The sequence below is a fragment of the Quercus lobata genome, chromosome 12 (assembly GCF_001633185.2).
Source record: "Quercus lobata isolate SW786 chromosome 12, ValleyOak3.0 Primary Assembly, whole genome shotgun sequence".
In the NCBI taxonomy this organism is placed as follows: Eukaryota; Viridiplantae; Streptophyta; class Magnoliopsida; order Fagales; family Fagaceae; genus Quercus; species Quercus lobata.
Window position 1 is genome coordinate 39,265,001 of NC_044915.1, and position 22,859 is coordinate 39,287,859.

At 34.8% G+C, this 22,859-nt stretch overlaps 1 protein-coding gene across 1 annotated transcript; it reads right to left on the bottom strand.

The window, feature by feature from the left end:
• Positions 1 to 8,835: 8,835 nt before the first annotated feature.
• LOC115971328 (xyloglucan galactosyltransferase XLT2-like) lies at positions 8,836 to 10,683 on the bottom strand. The gene has a single exon (XM_031091191.1). The coding sequence runs from the start codon at positions 10,555 to 10,557 to the stop codon at positions 9,037 to 9,039; it is 1,521 nt and encodes a 506-aa protein (XP_030947051.1). The 5' UTR covers positions 10,558 to 10,683; the 3' UTR covers positions 8,836 to 9,036.
• Between the last annotated feature and the right edge of the window lie 12,176 nt (positions 10,684 to 22,859).

The following is a 22,859-nucleotide window of genomic DNA, read 5'->3' on the forward strand; positions in this document are numbered from 1 at the left end:
CCCTTCAATAGCAACATCAAAAGCATTTTTTATGGTCTCCAAAGTCCAAACCTTCTTGAGGTGTCGCATATAAAATTTGAGGTATGATATTAATCACTCTCTCCCTCATTTTACTTACCTATTCTCTACTATACTTCTCAAGCACGTTCCTTATAGACATACTACCATTCTTAACCGCCTTGTTGTCAATCAAATCAAAACCGAGTAACTTGCGGGTTCACCCAATAAGAACTGATCATAAGCAGTTCGCTCCTAACAGAAAACCGGAATTGAACTGGCCACAATGCAATCAAACACAGACCTCCTCGTGTATGTATCCCCTCTAGGTTGCAAGCAAAAATCTGAACCCAAAAACGTGTCCAAAATTGCTGAGGCACCATTATATTGTAACACCATGGTCCCACTACAATCCACGACACGGCATGAGGCATGTACGGATGTCCATAAATAAAATTAAAAATTAAAAAAAAAAAAATCTGTTGGGCCTTGTTTAAATGAGGCATGTATGTCCATCAAATTTTTTTTTTTTTTAAATGAGGCATGCATGGATGGTACAGCCTACAGTGCATCTCAAGCACGACCCTTCCCATGTATAAAAATTAGAAGGACTGAGCCCACAAACAGCCCAGGATAGCCTATTGTGCGGTTTAATATTGTGCATATATAATTAAGCCCACTTCACGGTCCAAACTCTTTCTCAACAAGAAGTAAGTTAAGTAACATAGCTTAATACTAATTTTGTGTGTAAACCAGTAATGCGCATTAACAAAGCGCTGAAGCTCACAACAAGATATGTTATCAAGAAGCGAGTGCTATACAATATATGAAGAAAGAGATCAATGAATCAATTAGTGCCTACTTTCAAAGGATTAGGGAAATCTGAGATAAATTGGCAGCTGTGTCAGTCAACATAGACAACGAGGAATTGCTATCTATCATGTTGAAGGGGCTGCCTTGTGAATATCACTCATTCTGTTCTGTTATTCGAACCAGAAATGACCCAGTTGCTTACCTTTATGCTTTTTTACCATTAGAGGAACAATCTCTGTAACAATATTGTCTAGAAGTAGACCAAAATGGACTTTATCTAAGTGCACAAAAATATATCAAAGTGGACCAAATTGTACCAAATGGAACAAAGTGGACCGAATTGACAGAATAGGAATAAGGGGAACCAAATAAGAATTGACATATTAGTACCAAAGTAGACGGAATGAATCAATGGGACCAAATAGGACCAATGTGAATTAAAATAGGATCAAAATGGACTAAATGGACCAAATAGAACCAATGTGGACCGAATGGAGCCAGAGTGTACAAATGGACCGATTAAGACCAAATTGAACCAAAGTAAACAGAATGGACCGAATAGGACCAAAGTAGACAGAATTGACCAAATAAGACCGAAGTGACTGAATAGAACCAATGTGAAACAAATAAGAGCAAATAGACCGAACTGGACCGAATAGAACTTTAGTGAATAGAATGAACTAAATATGACCAAATGGACCGAATAGAACTTTAGTGGATAGAATGAACTTAGGTTATGTTTGTTTTGGCTTCAAACTGATTCCGGAAATGCCAGAGTGTACAAATGGACCGATTAAGACCAAATTGAACCAAAGTAAACAGAATGGACCGAATAGGACCAAAGTAGACAGAATTGACCAAATAAGACCGAAGTGACTGAATAGAACCAATGTGAAACAAATAAGAGCAAATAGACCGAACTGGACCGAATAGAACTTTAGTGAATAGAATGAACTAAATATGACCAAATGGACCGAATAGAACTTTAGTGGATAGAATGAACTTAGGTTATGTTTGTTTTGGCTTCAAACTGATTCCGGAAATGCTTTTCCGGAAAAATGGATGTTTTGCTGTTACTGAAAATTTGGTCAAACTAAAAATGTTTTTAGTTTGACCGTAAAATATGGCTGAGAGGGCGGAAAATAATTTCCGTTCTCATTTTCACTTCAAATCACTTCTGCCCCAGGAAAATAGAAGACAGAGAGAGAGACAGCAAGGAAGAGAGATCGCACCAGCACCCAGCACCGGCGAAGGTGAGACCGATCCACATCCAAGAGCTCCGATGAACCCAGAAAACCCAAGACCAAGCTCGTTCGTCAAGCAATGCCCAAAGAGAGAGAGAGAGAGAAGGAAGGACTCAGATGCGCAAACAAAGAGAGAGAGAGAGAGAGAGATCGCGCTGTCGAACCTATTCCTCATATCGCAAACCCAGAAATCGTTAAACCCATTCGTCACCGATCGTCGTGAACCCAGAAATCGTCAAACCCATTCGCCACCAATCGTCGCAAACCCAGAAGTCGTTGCACCATTCTTCAAACCCGAGATCGTCCCGCCGAATCGCCAATCTGCTTGCTCTGGGTCAATCCTCCTCTGGGTCGATCTCGTCGCCGATCCGCTTGCTCTCTTTGATCTCTGATTTTGTTGTTGTTGTTGTGGTGGCGTGGGTGGTTCTTGTTTTGTTGTTCTCTGATTTTGGGTTGATCTCTGATTTGATGATTTTTTTTTTGTTGGGTATTGAGAATTTGGGTTTTGTTGGATTTGATGATATATTTGTTTGGAAGCTAAGAAAATGTGAGAAACATGATAAAAATGGGTTTTCTAGAGCATTTTTAAGAATACAACTAAACACCAGAAAATATTTTCTAAAATATTTTTTGGAATGCAACCAAACACTTGAAAATATTTTCCTTTCCCGAAAATAGTATTTCCGAAAAATATTTATTTTCCGGAAAATATTTTACGGGAACCAAACACAGCCTAATATAACCAAATGGACTGATTACAACCATATGGACCGAATAGGACCAAATTAGACCAAGGATGACAGAATGGACCGAAAAAAAACTTTTTAATATTTATTATTTTTATTACATTTTTATGGCTCATATTTCTAATTTCTAATGTCTATTTTATTTGTATTTTTTAACTCAAAACTAAAGAGTTTATCCCAAATATAATAAAATTTCATACTTTTCAACCCAAAAAAATAAATAAAAAAGAAAAATAAATTTTGAGGTACACTTGAAAAGAAAACCTACAAAAAGAATCAACTTAAGGCTCAATTAGTCTAAAATGGACTAAAAGAGACCAAAGTTGATTGAGTGGACTGAAGTAGACCTAATTTGACTTTTACCTAAATTGACTAAGTGGACTGAAGTAAACTTAATTGAACCGAAAAGAAATTGTTTAATTTTTAAGGAAAACAAATTATCTTTAACAAATTTTAGAACAGAAATTATATATTATATTACAATACAAAATAATTATTTATTTTCAAGCATTGTGTGAGTTTGCAACTTGTTTTATTAAACCAAATTACTAAAATTTATTGGACTAAATTGCTACAAAAAATTATAATAATAATTGTGGGTGGGGCCATTGCCCCCAAATGTCAATGAATACCTCCATCCCAGGCTACAAAGGTTGAGGTCATGGTTTTAATAACAATTCCAACAACAATTTTCATGATAGTAATCAATATCAACATCATCCAACATATCAACATCATCCAACATGTGAGATATGTGGTAAAGCTGGCCTAGCTACATCACTCTAAATTGGATGGACTATTCTTTACAAGGCAGATTGCCACCTGAAAAACTTGTTGCACTTGCATCCTTTACAACATTACAACAATCTTGGCTCAGCTAAACTACATGTTCTTCAAGTTCTCTATAGTCTATACTCGCTGCCATAGACAGAAGAGAAAGTTTATGGCCAAAACTTTTGCCACAATCCTGAAATGTGCGATTATGAATAATGGAGAAAAAGTAATGGTTCTATGTGAAAGGTGATGGTTCACCAATCACAATCATAATCACACATATCATCAAGTTTTGATAAAGTGTGTAATCAAACAATTGTAGATAGAAAGCATGCCGGTGATCAAGTCTCTACATCGACATACAAATCCTTCACTGAATCCTTAAAATAGATTACATGTCTTCTTCATGGCAGAGTTAAATGTAAGACTAAGTTTTATTTTCATAATTATCATATAGATATTAAGATGATGATGACCTTTATTATATAGACATAGGCTTATGTACTCATCGCTATCTCTTCTTGATAGAAAGAAGTTGAGTAAATCTCTTTTGCATACATGAGGTGAGGGTTGCCTTCTTCAGAATGCTTCGAGTTTATTCACATGTTGAAGAGCCACTGCCCGTTATCATTAATGTTAATACTTAATAGTATGTGTTTGTGTGTCGGTGTGCGGCACCTAAAGACTAAGATGTCAACTTCAATGAGAGACAATTTCACATGTAAATTACATTATGTAATCACAGTTAGACCAACCTTGATTGTCGCCGACATTTCATGTACTTAAATTATTTCAATTTGAAAAGGCATAACTGAGCGACAAAATTAGGACTAAGTTCTGGTTAGTCAATTTTAATACCAAGCCAAGAATAGACCTTTACCCAAGGGCCAAGAGCCGTTGACAACAAATATAATCATTTCTTACTAGCAAATTGTGAATTCAAGCTCTTTTAGCTTTCTGGCTCTATAACATTGTACCCAATTGTTACAGTATTAATTTTGGAAAAAGAAAAAAAGAAGTTGATTTCAAGCAAACTACCTTATTAGCCTAAAATATAGGGCAATCTAGCATGCCATATTTGCTCCTAGTGAAGAGAGAAATCGCGTCAAAATTGTCTTTATTTTGAAAATGCCTTCTGTGCTAATAACTTTAAAGTTAAATGACAAATGTTTAGAAATTGACAAATTCAATATATGTGATTGTTAAGTGCTTCCTCAATATTGCATATGATCGCTGTCAATAAGGACATCAAGTCTCAAAAGACATATCATCTAAGTTGAAACTAAAAATAGTGCAAGGAATGAAAAAATAGTGCAGGAAAATTCTTTTTTGAATGCCCAACTATCTCCTCTCTTTTTTTACCCCCTAGATAATGTCATTTTATTGAGTCTCTCGTAATTTTTAACTGCTATTTATGTTTTTCTTTTTTTCTTTTTCTTTTTTTATAGCCTAAACTTGCAGTTGCATCTAAATTATTGCTGCCAACAACGGCAATGACTGACTCCTCGATGGAAGATAAAAGTTTGATCTAGGTAGTTTTTCCTTACTTTGAGGGTTTGGCTAACTATATGAATATGAGTAGAGTAGCCTTTTATTTATAATATAGTATTCATAAGAGAAAAAGTATACAAACGGATAAAAAAGATTCCATCCACTTTTATGGTTTTTAAGTAAACATGGCACTATTTGAAGTATTTTAGATTAACTTTTAATTTAAAATTATCTATAATTTAACTTATTTTATAATTGAACGTAATTAGTCGTAGGATAAGGAGAGCATTTGTTACATGTATGATGTATCAAAACCTTAATTGTGCATTTGGATAATGCTGAAAAGCACTATCCTGCACCTGCGTTTTCTTTAAAGTCTGTTTCAGTAAAGCCAATGCTCTCCTAGTGAGTTCCGTGCACTGTTCATGAAATCTACAAACTTCTTTTTTCAATAAAACTTTCATTACAAATGGGTCCCACGATACTATTCACACATTTAAAAAATTATTTTATTACAGTGTTTTCAGTTTTCAGTTTTTAATTTTCAGCAAAATAAGCGGTATCCAAACACATCTTAAGTATAGAGTTTTGCTCATCAAAATATAAAGATTTCTTACATTTTCTTAAAGGTTGAGGAGGTCAGTAATTTACGAGAAATTAATCAATCTACCTGAAAGAACTATATTAGTAGTAAGGAGTAACTAGTGTTCCACCCATCTAATAAATAAATAGTAATTAAAAAAAAGAAAAAAAAACATAACTGGGATTCAACCACCAAAAAGAAGATGAGACGTGCCTGTTATGTGCAATGTACATAACTCACTTGATTAGTTAGGTTAAGTAAGAACAACCACATCAATTAGTGTATTTTACACATCCATTTTTACACTAAAAACCTACTTTTTCTATTTTACGCATCCATTTTTACAAAACACCCACATCAGTTCATCTATTCTCTCACCTCTTTTATTTAAATAATCAATTTTCTCAATTTTTTTTATTATTTCCCTCAACTAACCCCTTACATACGCACTCTCTCTCTCTCTACCCATTTTTTCTGATTTGTTGCTCTCTCTCTATACCCATCTCTCTACCTCTATACCCATTTCTGAATCAACTCTCTCTCTCGGTCTAAATCCACACCATCTCAATCACAAGCTCTGATCCACAGCTCCGATCAGGCAAGCACCGATCTCCCTAGCTCCAATCCACAAGCACCGATCAGATCCGACCAGATCAGATTTGATCGAGATCTCCCTAGCTCCGATCCACAAGCACCGATCAATTAGTGTATCTCCCTAACTCTGATCAGGCAAGACCCATACCCACGAGCTCCGATCAAGCGAGACCCATGAGCTTCGATCAGGCGAGACCCACGAGTTCCGATCGTTCCAGTCAAGCACCGATCTGTCTCTTTGTTGTTTGTCCATTTGGGTTTGTTTGTGTGTGGATGTGTTTGTGTATCTCTCTGTTTTTTATTTTTATTTTGAGCAAGTGTATCTTTTTGTTGATTTGTTTGTGTGGATGTGTTTGTGTGTGGGTGTGTTTGTGTGCATCTGAGGAAAAAGAAAAAGATGAGAAGTTACTGAGTTTGTTGAGCCTGGAGAAGAGAGAGAAAAAAAGGAGCGAACGGGAAATTAGTAAAATAATAAATTGATGAGCTACAGTAACCGTGTATATTTACACGGTTATTGTAGCTCCTATAGAGATATACACATTTTTACACAATTTTAGAAACACTGATGTGGAGTATTTTTGGGGGCAAAATGTGTAAAAGTTATGTTTTACATGATTTTGCATCCACTAATGTGGATGCTCTAAGTCATGTGTATTACACATGACCAGTACAAATATCATATTCCATTGGGTGGTTGGAGCCAAACTGTGGCCTCAAAAATTTCATATGTTATAAATGAGCATAACCACACAACTTCCAAATATCATAAAGATCAAAATACCCCGCCAATCTAAGCTTTGAACCAATCAAGAACCACCTCCACAAGAAAACAACAGAGCGACGACGGCTTTCAACCTCTCTGCATAGCAATATCCGGTAACAAACGACTATACCCTCGTCTCTATCCGCATTCACTTCCTCTCATAAATCCTCAATTTATTAAACCTTATTTGGGAGGACCCTTAGACACCACCAACATGGTCCGAGTAAACTAAATAATTCCTTATGGTTTACATTAATTTTAATAGCACATTATTGTAGTGAAAAGAAAAGGCATTAAACACATCAAATAAACAGATCCAATACAACTTTGCTAGAACTGTCCGAACGAGGAAAAAAATGGAACTTACATAGTTTAGGGGAGAATCAAAGGCCATAAGCTGTGTATGTTGTGTGCAACACATATTAGTAAGTGTATTTGCACTGGGGACAAAGGGAGACTTGGACCTTGGGGGCAATGGCACTCCTAATTTTTTTTCTTTTTAAATAGTATATATATAGGTATCAATTTTAGTAATTTTGATCTATAAAATTATTATTTGTCCCCTTAATAATATTATTGATTATTTTAAGAGTAATGCTATAGTCACAAACTTTTCTATAACATTTTTACAAACTATTAAGGTAGTAATTTTTTTTTTTTTTTTTTTTTGGTTTGCATTAGGACCCACTATTTACAATTTTTTTTTTTTTACTTACTATAACCATTTACCACATTAACAATTTGTTAAAAAGTTTGTAACTCTAACATTTTCCTTATTTTAAAGGCCATAAAAAAAAAATTAAAGACCTAAAATCTAAAACAAAAATACAAGCCCAAAAAAATTAGTCCAATAACAAAAATTACCAATAGTAAAGCTAAAAACAATTAAACTCACTGGAGTTCGGAGCTACTGCACGTAAAAATTAATCAATTTTACTCAAAACAAACAATCTAGCCTTTTAAGAAAAAATTGTCTTTACCAAGCTGTAAATGCACACATCAAACACCCAAATAAATAATAAATTAATTAATTTAAAAAAAAAAAAAATACCTTGACGATTAAGTAATAGAACTAGAGGCCGGAGCTACTAGCAACCAGCAACAAAGCCATCCTCCTTAACTCAACTTCAAATCCCTATTTGTACAGCAGTTGGCTCTCAATTAAAGTGTTGTACCTTGCTCCATTAATAAGGAACATAGTAATGCTGCCAATTTACCCGGTGTTAGCTCCCTGATTAGTGGTTGACTCCTCTTCTCTTTCTCTCTATTGGCTAATTGATCTCCTAAGTCCTAATCTTCATTGAAACCACCAACATGAAGTATAATTGGTATTCATATGTAACAACCAAAAAATAAAAAATAAAACCCAAATTTTGGAATAGGATGAAAATAATTGAGAAAACAACTTTAAAAAGAAAAAAAAAATGGCTTCAGGCTGCAGCACTAGTTAATAATTATTTCCCACAAGGTGGAAAAATTTTCTTTGAAATTGAAACCTTATTGTATTGTAAATGACAAATTCTGCAATAACAAAATCTTAAGCAAATTACAAAATGACATACATACAAAAAATTGGAAGGATTTAAACTAGCTCAAAAAAGATATTTATTAATGCACATGATTTATTGATCAACTATTCATTAATCATTATTCTCTTCTATACATCAACATCATTGCCCATCCAACACTAGCATGGGCCACCAACTTGTCATGTGATGGTCCTCACTCCTCCATCCACTTCCATTCTATGAATTGGCACTCTCACTTGCACTTCCAGAAACAATAACCCCAAATGACAAAACCCAGAAATTATATGAGACTCAAGAAAACTGAATCCCAAAGAATACAAATTGTAATAAGCAATATAAATAACTAAGAATATCTATAACCGTATACAACATCATGGGATTTAGTAGAAGAATACATATACCAAATCCCCCAAAAACAAAAACAAAATTCGAAAAACTGTAATAACTGGTCACTAATTACTATTACTATTACTAATTTCCCAGATTCTCTCTCTCTATTCTATTACCACTTGAATCCCCACTCCGCTTGCTCCTTGAACCGTTGTAGCACACCATCAATGGCCACATCAAACGCGTCCTTTACACTCTCCAACCCTTCTAGGGGTTTCGCATACACTAACTTCGGTATATAATCGATCACTTTCTCTCTCATCTTCCTCACCTCCTCTCTACTATACCGCTTCAGCACGTGCTCCACTAGCGTACCGTTTTTAACCGCGTTACGATCTATAAAAACCGAGTAACTCTCCGGTTCGCCCGGCAAGAACCACTCGTACTGGTAATAAGCGGATCGCTTCCAGAAAAAAACCGGGATCGAACCGGCCACCATGCAATCAAAAATCGACCTGCGGGTGAAGCTATCGCCTCTGGGCTGCAGGCAAAAATCGGACCTCAAAAACGTTTCGAGGATGGCGGAGGTGCCGTTGGAGCATTTGGAGCCGCCGCAATCGACGACCGTACACGTGTCGTTGGCGTTTCGGCATTGGGTCAGCAACAGGCCTCTGAAGTCGTTCCTGATTGCGCCGCGCGTGGCGCCGGCGAAGCAGAAGAGGCTGGTGCGGCGGCGGTTTCGGACGAAGCTTTGCCATTCGGCGACGTCGGAGTCGGACCTGGGGTGGAATCCAGTGGGGTAGGGCACGCCGATGTCGAAGTAGTCCCACGGGTTCCGCTCGATCAGGAGGCGCGTGATGTTGCGCATCCCGGGCATGTAGATGCAGCTGGAGCCCCAGTCTTTGTCTTTGGACCGCCGGAAGTCCCACGTGATGCGACCCATCGTGATGAAGTGATCCCAGCCGTTGGATCTTTTGAAATACGGCTGGTCCTGGACCCACTTCAGCATCATCCCGCAGTGACGATCGCGCTCCTCCTCGCTCGAATTCGACCACAGATACTTCCCCACCGCGAGCCCAGCGTAGAACGGAATGTAAAACGCCGTAGCCGATTCCGGATCCATGACCCGGCATTTGTGCTTCAAGAGCCGGTTGTGGAAAACGATTTCCGAAACGAACTGGTCCGTCCAGTACCAAGCCGGAGCTAGATTCTCCGGCACGATCCCGGCCAGCCCGGTTGCCAGCGGACCTAACCCGCCGTTTTCCAGAGCGTCGCAGCGTGAGGTCCACGGGTTTAACCGGTCGCAATTTGCGAGGATCTTTGCGTTAAACGCTGCGGGGAGGTCGTACACGTAGACCCGGCCCAACCCGCATTGGTCTTGCGGGTCGGGTGAGGTGGAATTGGAAGGTTGCGGCGGTTGGAAGTGGAGGTCGCCGTCGTGAGTGTGGGTGGTGTCGGTGTGGGTGTGGGGGTGGGGGAGAGAGAGCGAGAGAGGGACAGAGCGGAGAGTGAGGAGGAGGAGGACCTGAACGGAGAGGATTGAGAGGAGGAGCCATATGCGAGGGTGGTGGTGGAGAATAGGTTGCAGAATCGCTGAGTTGAACGTGTTCTTGCGGTCCACTAACTCGGACGGGATTTTGGGTTTTTTGTGAGGTAATGCTTCCGATAACGCGTTGTTCGAAATGGGAAGCATTAGCGGCAGCTTTTTCCGCTAAAAAAAGAGGAAGAAAAAAACGGTGGCTGTGATGCGTTTTGTATTGTGCGTTAGTGATAATTTTTGAGAGAGAGTTGGGTTTGAGAAATTGGTGGGTTTGTTTTATGCTAAATTTAGAACTGGCTTTTAGAGAAGATCGTGAGAGGGAAGGACACGTGTACCGTGACATTACCGAACGATTTGGGTGACCGACAGAAAATAGACTGCTTTTAAACTGACACGTGGCTTTTCGTTTTCATGCAGGTCATGGTCTCAGGGGTACTTTGGTTCCTGTGTTTTTCACTTTTTTTAATTTTTCTCCGTGTTGTGTGATTTTGATCGATTTATAGGGTTTTTTTTAATTGAAAAATAATAATTAATTATTATAGGTCTGTCTTGGGGTGGTAACAAATATGAAATATGGAGCTAATATGGATTAAAAAAAAAATGGAATATTTAAATCTTTATGGTTTCTAACTTATGGAGAAGAGTCATAAACGTTATAAAAATCTGATAACTTATTACATAAATAAAAACATAATCACAAGGATTTGGATTGTATTATTGCTTCTTCTTTTTTTAATGAGACTTTAATTTTTCATAATTATTAAAATATTTTCTGCAGATATTTCAATCAATGTGACATATATGTAAGCGAAATTCTTAAGAATAAATAAGGTTTAAAAACAAATAAGAGCCACTTAAATATAAGATCTCTAATGAAAAAAGGTAACTTATTGTTTTTTATTGGATGTGATTTTCGACAAATCCACTGTTTAAATTGTATTTTTTTTAGTATATTCTCTATATTTGCAAATTTTCAAAAAAATCAATTGATAGATCATCAATCAAATATTTAAATTTCAATATTTTGTAATATTAAATTATACATAAAAATGTGTGGAAGTTTCAAAATATTAAATAATATGCAATTCAATAATTAAAATTTCAAAATATATAGTAATGTTAATTTTTTAGTGGAAGTTTGAAAGGCTTTTCTCAAAACTAGTTTGCAGAGAAATCTAATTTCAAAACTAGTTTTTAGAGAACTCTAATTGAGGGGGAGAGAGTCTCTGAGTTGTGGTTTACAATATTGGTAACGATGTCATGACTATAGAGTATAGACATTTGTTAACTTAGCCAAGAGAAAGAGATTATTTCAAATTAAAAAAAAAAAAAAAATTAGATGAAGACATAATATTCAGATGAAATAAGGTACATAATTATTAGATATTGAGTGTTTTGAGAAATTGTTAGTTAAAATAAATAAATTAAAAAAGAAAAGTATGTTCTTATCATAAAATAGAGAGATTTTTTTTTTTTTTTTTTTTTGCATAACATAATATGAATGGTCTTATATAATAAGTTAGACATAAATTGTAATGTAATTACTTAATTAGCTACCTTAATTTTCAAAATAAGAGTAGTTGTGTTGATTATTGTGAAAATAATTCTAGAGTTACAAATTACAATTAGTAGTTGCAGGAAGTTTTTGTTTTCAGTGTGGTTAACAAAGCAGCAGTGCTACATGATTCTAGAAGCCAGCAATGAGTGGTGAACGCGTGTGTTCGCAGCTGATCATTTGCTGGTATCTTGATTATCACCGCTAAAAAAAGGGCCTCACAGTAGAAGGGTCCACCATAGAAAAAGCTGTCCAATGACGCAAACTCCTACCACGTGGGCACTAAGATGTGGGCCAAAAGTGAAAAACCTTGACACCTGTTCCTTTCTTTTTTATCGTAAACTAGTAATGGCCCATGAAAATAAACTAAAACGACATCGTTTACTTTTCAATGAACGTCATGCTTCCTTAATAAAATGCTGTCAAATTAGATGGCTGTAGGCTGTAGCTGACGGGCGCAGCTGTATTGATAGAGGAAGGTAGCTAGCGTACGAACCGCTGATAATTGAAACAGTAATTATTTATATAACTTTTGTCATAATTTATCGCGCAAATGTGAACAAATTGTGAGTAATAAATATATAAATCAAAATAAACTTATCATTTCTTTTAACCACAAATTATCACGCGGTGGATTACGACAAAAATCGTAAACTTCTTAGTAATATTAGTATTTTTCTTGAGAATTTTGGGGGCCATATCTATAATCTATCACAGTCCAAAGTCTCCAAGAGGAGCACCAATATATAAGAATAGCATATGGGTTTTAATTTAATTACCGACAAAATGGTTTCTGAAAGTTTGTTTGAGATCTGCTTATTTTGCTGAAACTGAAAATTTTTTGCTGAAAGTATTATAGATAAAAGTAAAAATTAATTGAAATAGTACAGTAAGACTTATAAATAATACCAAAAAGTACAGTAAAACTCATTAATAATAACAAAAATAAGCTGAATAATAAAATAAATTGGCAAAAATTATTTTTGCCAAACACAAACTAATTCTATTGTGAAAGTTTGGGGTTTGTGCCAATAATTCTTTAGATATTGGTATATGACAATGACTATGAGACGCGTTGAATTAACAATGGTTGAGGAAGTGAATCCCAATATTAGAAGGTTGAACATAATGTAGAGAATCAGTCTCTTGTAACTCTCTGTTTTTGGTTTGGTTAAAGGAGGGAATTGGAGGTTTCTGCTCTACTTTGTAATAGATTGCAGTTTAAGGTTGTTTGTTGCTGGTTATATGTGTTAATGTTATGCAGTTTTTGCTTCTTGGATAAGAATTATTCATTAAAAGAATTTGTTTTGGGTCCAAGTAACGGGTGTTATTAGAGTATTTGTTACTAAACCATTTTAGAAAAAATTCGATACCACTTTATGAAAAATATAAAAAACTGTAAAAAAGAAAATGATTTGTTTAAAATATTTTTACAATACTTTTGCGACAAATCCTAAATGACAGGTTGCTATTTACTGTTATTGGTGAGCAAAAAAATTAATTTTAGTAATGAATTCAAATTAGAATCAATAACAAATTTTCCCTTTTTTTTAAAAAAAAAATCAGGCTTTTGATTCCTTGCTTCTATAATCATAATTCACAACAATCATGGGATTTCGTAAATGATTTAGTATATTTAAAGTAAAGGACATGCTAACGAGTGCCCTTAGAACACTCATTAACAATCCATTTTAGAAAAGTTTTGAGATCACTTTTATGGGAAATGAAAAAAGTTGTCAAAATATTAATTGTTTTTTTTCTTTTCCCATAAAAAATTTTTTTAACTTAATTTTTAACGAGTGCCCTAAGGGCACTCGTTAGCATTTTCCTTAAAGTAATGCTAGGACCATAACTTTTGCCACGTAGCAAGTCGTGAATTGAGGAGTTATGGACTCATCACTTTTACTCCACCATTCACGACTTAGAGTACATTTGGTACACTGAATATATATTACATTAGGAATAGTAATCTTTATTACTAGGAATAGAAGACATTGTAATGGAATAACTATTACTATTCATAAGTTTGGTTGTTACATATGGAAAGTTTGTAAAAGATGATGTATAAGGAAACTTTATATTTTTAGAAATCTATTAATTTTAAAACCTATTATATATACTAAAGAATAGCTATTTCATCCATTTTAAAAAAGAATAGCTATTTCTCAATTTAAAAAATAGTCATTCCAATGTAATAACTAATTCATGTAATAAAGATGCAACCAAATGATCAAATTACTATTACACATAAATAACTATTATTTTATAAGAGCTATTATGGCATATCAAACGTACCCTTAGTACATGAGCAAATTGTAGCAAAAGTTATGATCCTAGCATTGTCCATACCTTTATATCTATGTGCTTTTAAAGTTGGACTCTTACCATTTATGGGATTGCCGGTGATGGTTTATGAGAAAATGATACCTACAAGTTGTTTAATGTTGCAATAAATTTGAGATCTAGAAGGGTGACTTCTAATTATGAGCACCACCTTCAAAAATTAAACACATGCAGTTCACAAAATTTCCGGAATTTCTCCAATGGCTCTTATAACCGTGTTTGTTTGATAGTGGTTTTCTTGTTCTTGATGCATCTTAGGGCAATTGTCTTCCATGCACAATGCCAGATCTGGTTATTGGACCCATGATGGTTCCATTAGAATATTAAACTAGGACTCTTGATAGGAACTTCTAACTAATGCTTTTAAAAATTATAAACCTTGTTATCTGATGTTGATAGTTTATTTGATAGGAACGCGCGGCACCACAATTGGCTTACATATTTGCTTTGACATGTGTTTTATAAGCTTATTCATGGTTACCAGTTAATGCAAGATCTAGGATTCAACGTTTATTATTATGAAATTAATTCATTTTGACCACTTATTAAGGTAAACAATATGCTATTCTGTTCTACATTAATATATGCTTTCAATGGTACGCACGAAAACTCATATTTGTTGGGTTAGATAGGAATATAAAATTCCAAACCGATTTGGTTCCCCTCCCACCCCCCCCCCCCCCAAACAAAAAAAAAAACTTTAAACCAGGACTACATTGGTTTGGAAAATGTTAACGAGTGCAGTACAGTATTGGTTAAGAATCTAATTAAAGAAAGTTTTTATGGAAAAAAAAAAAAAAAAGTAATTAATGTTTTGACAGTTTTTTTTATTTCCCATAAAAGTAATGTCAAAACTTTCCTAAAATGAATTTGTGGGGGGTTTTTTCCCCGCACACTTGGCTCATTGTCCTCTTTGGGGAGCCAAGCCCGTAAGGATTTGTCCTCGTCCCCGAGTGTGGTCTTTGGGATTTTCACCTCTTTGAGGCTTGACACCCTTAGTCCCACATCGGTTAGAGAAGCGCCCCACGCATGCCTTATAAGCCCTTGGAGCATGGCATGGTGTACCACTCAACCACACATGTGTGATGAGTGGTACACCATGCCTTGCTCCAAGGGCTTATAAGGCATGCGTGGGGCGCTTCTCTAACCGATGTGGGACGCGGGGAAAAAACCCTACATAATTCTTAACCAATGTCGTATGGCACTCGTTGACATGACCCTTAAAATTTAGACAAATTTTAGGTATAGTTTCTAGTTTTTATGGGGAAAAAAAAAACAATTAATATTTTAACAATTTTTTCTATTTTCCATAAAAATTGTGTCAAAACATTCATAAAATGGATTGTTAACCATTACCCTAAAAGCACATGTTAGCATGGCCGTATAGTGAAAAAAGTTGTCAAAACATTAATTGTTTTTTTCTATAAAAATTTTCTTTAAATAGATTATTAATCAATGCTTTAAGGACATTCATTAGTATTTCCCTATTTATATATACAAGGAGTCCTCCCAATCCTTCCGTGGCCCTAAAGAAGGCCACCCAAGTGGACCACTCCTCAGTCTATCAAGGCTTCCCAATAAGCAAAAAAAATTGTATATATTTGTAAACAATTTATTTAATTTTTTACTAAAAGTATACTAAATTATAATTATACTTTTAAAAAATAAGGTTTTACAAAAATTGTACATAAAAAGCAAAAAAACTAGATTATAAGCCAGTCTCAAACACATCCAAAATGTTCCATCAAGGGATCGCCACGACTCAAAGCGACGGTCCACTATGCGCACCTCAAAGTCATGTCTTAGGAGCAAGTCAATCCACACCTGAGAAGATGCTTTAAAAATATTTTGTCCCACACCCTACTTGGATCACATAGGCATCCCTAGGATGCCGTTGTCTCCTCCACATTAATTACATCTACATTTTGACAATCCCATTATATTAAAGTTCCCATTAATATGTGCCCAAAGGCATATATTAGTAAAATCTTTATATTAAATGTGAAATTTCAGTAATAATTATACTACACATAATCTCATATGAAGTTACAATTGTGCCACATAATTATAAGTATAAATTATAATAATCACTTATAATGTGTCATCAAATTTAAGATTTGTTTAGAAACAGTTTATTTAGCTAAAATTTAAAAAAAAAAAATTGCTGAAACCTATAAATAATATTAAAAAGTGTAATGAGACTCATAAATAATAAGAATGACAAAAATAAACTAAATAGTAAAAAAAAGTTAACTTTTTAAGTCAATACCCCATGCACACTTAATTATAAAGAAAATTATACGTTATTATCAAATTACACACTAGTTAATTAATTAAAAAAAAAAACAACTTATCTCCCGTTAAAAAGTAGAGAATATTCACTAATTTTAATATCGAAGACTATAACACTGACACCGTATTAATGTTATTTTGATTACATTTTCGAATGTATTTGTTGCCAACGACGTCACCCATAGAATTAACTGATTCATCACTAACAATAACCTACTGAGAAGTTGGTACTCATTCATTACACAATGATTAAAACTTAACCTATGTTAATACATTTCAAAGGCTTTAAAAAAAACCCTAGTACATCCCTTTTTAGTTTTTAACCTCCATTTAAACGTTAGAGAATTATCACTATTTTTTTTTTCTTAGACGGTCGCCAACTGTGAAATCAGTGGCTAAAAGGCCTTAACGGGCATATGGGGACCATGGGTATTTTGTTTTGTGAAATCAATGAGGCAAGATATGATGGATAATGAGTGCCATTGTGAAACATTTAAACAACCCAAGTCTTTGCTTCAACCCTTCCATAATGGAGCCTTCACTATCTATTGTACCCTCCTTATTCATATAGTGTGAACCAAAAGTCATAGTGAAAAGGAAAGCCAAACACATCCCCTTTCACAAAGTTTTTCTAACTTGCCCACGGCTCAGTTTTGATTTCATTTTAACCAAAGTCAATTGTCATGGTTTTCAATCAAATAAATCCAATGAGTCCGTGACCGAGAAATATTCCAAGTCCACCTATCTGGCTTTGGAATAATGAGTGCGTATATTAAGAAAATTGTGTAGGGTGATAATAAAACACGTTTCATCACTTTTCTTTCCTAGCTTTTGAATTGATTAGCAATTGATCACTACTCACTTGGCTTAATCATAGTGGGTTCATAATATTCTCCTCTGGCATCCAACGATCAATAAAGCTTTTTACTTTACCAATTAGCATCCAATGATATGATTAAAGTGTCTTGTTTTAAACACCGCTTTTTTTTTTCTTTTTTCTTTTTTTAAATTCGGCTTCAAAGAATAACTTATTGTTGTCAACAACCAATCGTGAGAATGATTTACACGTTCGTTCGCCCTTTCATAAAGCAAGTAAAGACAATATGCTCATAATGTTGAATGACCCATAGAGCTCTTTTGAGGAAGCTAGCGGGGCCCTTCACCTCAGTAGTTTTTGGGTTTTCATTGTTACTCTGAGAGGGGACAAAAGAAGTAGAATTTATGTATTGTACTTTATGTTCTCTCTTAATTAGTACTGACTACTAAGGTTCTTACTTCTTAATAGTTGCTTATATACTGGTCTCATTGATTCCACCCGGACCTGTTTAATTGACACACAATTCATTCTCAAACTTCAACACACTACTTAGAAATTCTACATATTTAAACCTTCCTTCATTCCATAAGTAAGACATTTTATATAACTCGCATGAATTATCATTTAGACTTACAATTATAAGTTATAACAAGAAAGGCCCATGTTTAGCTTCCTCATCACTCATCAGCTAGAAGATCAATGAAAACTATTTCGCAGAAAATCGGCTGCATAGTGAAGGAGAGTGGTGACAGGAAGAAAGGAACTCCAACGAAGTATAGTTATTCTCGTAGAATTAAAATATTAACTTCAAAGTATGAATTATGGGCTGGCCATTGGTTGTGTGTTTGACAAGCTAACTCATAGTCATAGCAGCAGGAATGTACTGTTTTGGGCTAATAACAATTTTTGTGATGGCCGATGAGGTTGTAATTTGTCCAACAACAAACTTATACGCGGGTTTGGCAAGCTCAAAAAAACCAACTTTTCGGCTTATTTTAGCGAATCCCACAATGATAAAACTTAACCTATTTTAATACATTTCAAAGGATTAAAAAAAAAAAAAAAAAAAAAAAACTCTAGTACATCCCTTTTACCTCCATTTAAACGTTAGAGAATAATCACTATTTTTTTTTTCTTAGAGCATTTACAGCAGTGTAGTTATATTGTTATATTGCTATATTTTAGTTATACTGCTGCTAAAATGATGTTCCAACAGTGGAGTTAAATCTAAAAATTTTAGCTCTACTGCTACAGTACACATTTAAAAATAGACGTGCAATGTTCATGAGGAGCAAAAAAAAAAAAAAAATTTAATCATCCGGTGGATTAAAATAATGCCACTCTCTCTCTCTCTCTCTCTCTCTCTCATCTCTAAACATCACTCTCTCTCTCAATCCGGTCTCTCATTCTCTCACTCCGGTCTCTCACTCTCGCACTCCGGCCTCTCACACCCTCACTCCGGCCGGCCTCTCACTCTCTCAACTCTAATCATCCAAGCCGCTGATCCACCCCTTCTACCGACCCAGCTCGCCAACGTGATCGGTGCTTGCTTGTCGTGGTTTTTTTTTTTTTTTTTTTTTTTTTTTTTTTTTTTTTTTTTTTTTTTTTTTTTTTTTTTTTTTTTTCTGTTGCGGACTATTGTGGTGGTGGTGGTTGTGGCCATGGCTGAGGAAAAAGATTGGAGATTTGAGTTTTTTTTTTTTCCTTGCTGTGGACTGGTGGTGGTGGTTGTGGTTGTAGCTGTGATTGAGGAAAAAGATTGGAGATTTGGGGTTTTTTTTTTTTTTTTCCCTGCTGTGGACTGCTGATGGTGGTTGTGGCTGTGGAAAAAGATTGGAGATTTGGTTTTTTTTTTTTTTTTAATTATTTATTCCTGCTGTGGACTGGTGATGGTGGTGGTTATGGCTGATGGTAGAGGTGTTTGTGGTTGGTTTTTTTGGGTAGTGGGATATATTATTTTATTGTAGTGATTATATTATTTTATTGTGATGTTTATATTATTTTATTGTGTTGAAAACTAAAATAGATCCACCACTGCAGCATGTATGTAGGTAAAATAGATAAAGTAAGTTTTGGTGATGCTAAATAGCTAAAATTATAGATTCACTGCAGTGGATGCTCTTAGAGGCCAACTGTGAAATCAGTGGCTGAAAGGCCTTAACAAGCATATGGGGACCATGCGTGTTTGGCTTTGTGAAATCAATGAGGTAAGTAATGATGATGATACCTAATTATCTACCAAAATACCCCCTTAAACCTAAAAGATGACCGAAATACCTCCAAAACCTATAAAATAACCAAAATACCACTGAAACCTAAAAATTACCAAAATACCCTTAAACCTAAAAATCACTGAAATACTCCGATACCTATAAAATGACAAAAATACCCTCAAAATCTAAAAGTTACCAAAATACCTCTGAAGAATATAAAATGACCAAAATACCTCCAAAACCTAAAAATTACCAAAATACCCCATAAACCTAAAAAAATTACTGAAATACTTTAAAACCTATAAAATGACCAAAATACCTCCGAAACCAAAAAAATTACCAATATATCTGCAAAATGTAAAAAAGACTGAAATGCCCCTGAAACCAAAAAATAACCAAAATACCCCCAAAACCTAAAAAATGATCGAAATACCCCCGAAACTTAAAAATGACCAAAATACACCCTAAACCTAAAAATGTTTGAAATACCCCAAAAACCTAAAAAAAAAAAAAAGACCAAAATACCTTAAACCAAGAAAATTACCAAAATACCCCTAATACCTAATAATTACCAAAATACCTCTAAAACCTAGAAATTTACCGAAATAACCCCAAAATTTAAAAATTACCGAAATACCCCTAAAACTTAAAAGATGACAAAAATGCCCTCGTAACCTAAAAAAATGACTAAAATAATCTTAGAATCTAAACAATGACCAAAATACTTTTAGAACCTTTAATTTGTTGAAAATACCCTTAAAACATCCAAAATACCCCAAACCTCTCTTGTGGTAATTGTAGATGTTTCAGGTATATTTTGGTCATTTTTTAGGTTTCAGGGATATTTCGGTAAATTTTTAGGTTTTGGGGGGTATTTTGGTCATTTTTTAGGTTTGTTGACACCCTATTTTGCAACCCGTATTTAACCTCACATGAAGGGTAAAAGGGTAATTTCACATTGGAAATATGCATCTTGATTCTGGTCATTAGATCCTTAATCTCATTTTACCAAAATGATCTTGATGTTGTAATGATCAAATCGACTGGTCATGAGCCCTAATCGGACTATTAGATTGAAAGTTATCACCAAATCAAGTTTTAATGGCTGAGATGCACTATTACAAATTGAGTCTGACTATATGTGATTATGAACAATTGATTTCAATTGGTTATAAATATAATCAATTTGAGATCGATGATGTGTCATAATTTGATTGGTTAGGACTACATTTTATGGTAGAGTTGCATACACCTAATTAACTAGATAGTTAAATATTAATTATTCAATGAGTAATTTGTGCAATTATCTTTTAATTAGAGTAAATTTAGAGCCAATTAAGTCTGAAATGGGAGTGATTGGAGTCATTTAATGTTAATTGGGAGCTAATTTGGGGACCTATTAATGTTAATTGTGCTGAAACCATTTCCTAACAAATGACCTCTGCTTACCATTTCATTAATATCTCTCAGAATATTTTGAATCTGTGAATGAGATTATTTTTCCCAGAAACTAGACATCTGGGGCTTCAATTTGAGCACAAGAATGAGACAATTCTGATCAGAATTGAGGCAGATATGATTTTTCAAAGTTGGCTCTATAGGTTGTGACAGCAGCTACGGGAAAACCGAATTTTGGCTTGCTCCTCACTCCCACCAATCTTTCCATTTAATGCACCAGATTTTCCCAAAGGCTAAAATGAGGTCTAGGTTCATGATTCCTTGTCAACTCTCATTAAATGGTCTTCCATTCATATTTCCTCCACCACTACTATATAAACCCCCCTCTCCTTCATTCCAAGAAAGAAAAATCCCCCTCTCTTCTCTTCTCTTGAGTTCTAGTGAAGTTGAGTAGTCTTGTCATATCTTGTTCTTCCTGAGACTCAAGGAATTGAGTGAGACTCACTCTCCCCCTCCTAGCTCTTCTTTTCCTCCACCCTTAGGACCTCCATCAAGAATCCCCTCCTCCATTATATGGATCTTGCATGAAGGTATAATCCCCTTCCCTAACTGTTTGTTTATATTGCCATGATGAGAATTTAAGATTAAAGCATGATAATTCCCTTGAATATATTTGAATGTTCTTATGTGTTCTTCACATGTTCTTAGTTGTTCATCACATGTTCATGCATATCACTAGATTTAATCTTAAATTCACATAAAAAATATGAAAAACATGTTTGTTTAGTAATTCTTTCAAATCCTTGAACCTAGGTTATCACTATCCACACACATTCACTTGAGTTTATTTTTCAATCCAAATGTCATGCTTAATAAATTGAATTAGGGTTTATCACATGCACACACATTAAATTCAACATATAAATTGATTGACATATTGGATGATGTGATATGAATGTTGGCCACCATAGTCTAGAAGACCGGTTTCACCAGGTAAGGTGAGTGCCTAACACTTTCCCATCTTGTAATATAGCCTCCGAGCTTAGATCAAGAGTTAGTAGATCAAATACTTATCCATGTAATTTTTGATTTTTATACTGTAACTAGGAAATAAGGCCATGTACTTTATCTTAGATTGTATCTAGGACCAAAGCCATGTAATTTTCCTATGATCAGTGTAAATTCAATTTCAAATTAATAAAATGAGGAATTTTTCATTCATGATTTTCTTATTTTTTCAATAATTAAATAAGTGACGACTCCATTGTAAAACCCTTAATCTAAAGGGAAAAATATAATTAGTCAAATCTCCATTTTGAGAGACAATAACACGACTCCACCTATTCACGTGGGTTTGGCCCAACATCATATAAAAACGGGCCAAGGGCGCGGTCTCTCACAAGGTTTCAAGAGTATTTCGATCATTTTTTAGGTTTTAGGAGTATTCAGTCATTTTTTAGGTTTCAGAGGTATTCAATCATTTTTTAGGTTTTAGAAGTATTTCAGTCATTTTTTAGGTGTAGGGGGTATTATCATAATTTTTTAGGTTTTAGGTGTATTTTGGTCATTTTTAGGTTTCAGAGGGTATTTTGGTCATCTTTTAAGTTTCAGCTGTATTTCGGTCATTTTTATGTTTCGGAGGTATTTCGGTCATTTTTTAGGTTTAGGGGGTATTTTGGTTATTTTTAGGTTTTGGGGGTATGTTGGTCATTTTAGAGGTTTCCAGGGGGGGTGGGTATTTTACTCATTTTAGAGATTTTTTTTTGTAGGGGGGGGGGGGGGGTTGTCATTTTAGTGGTTTTTGAGCATATTTGGTGATTTTAGAGATATCAGGGGT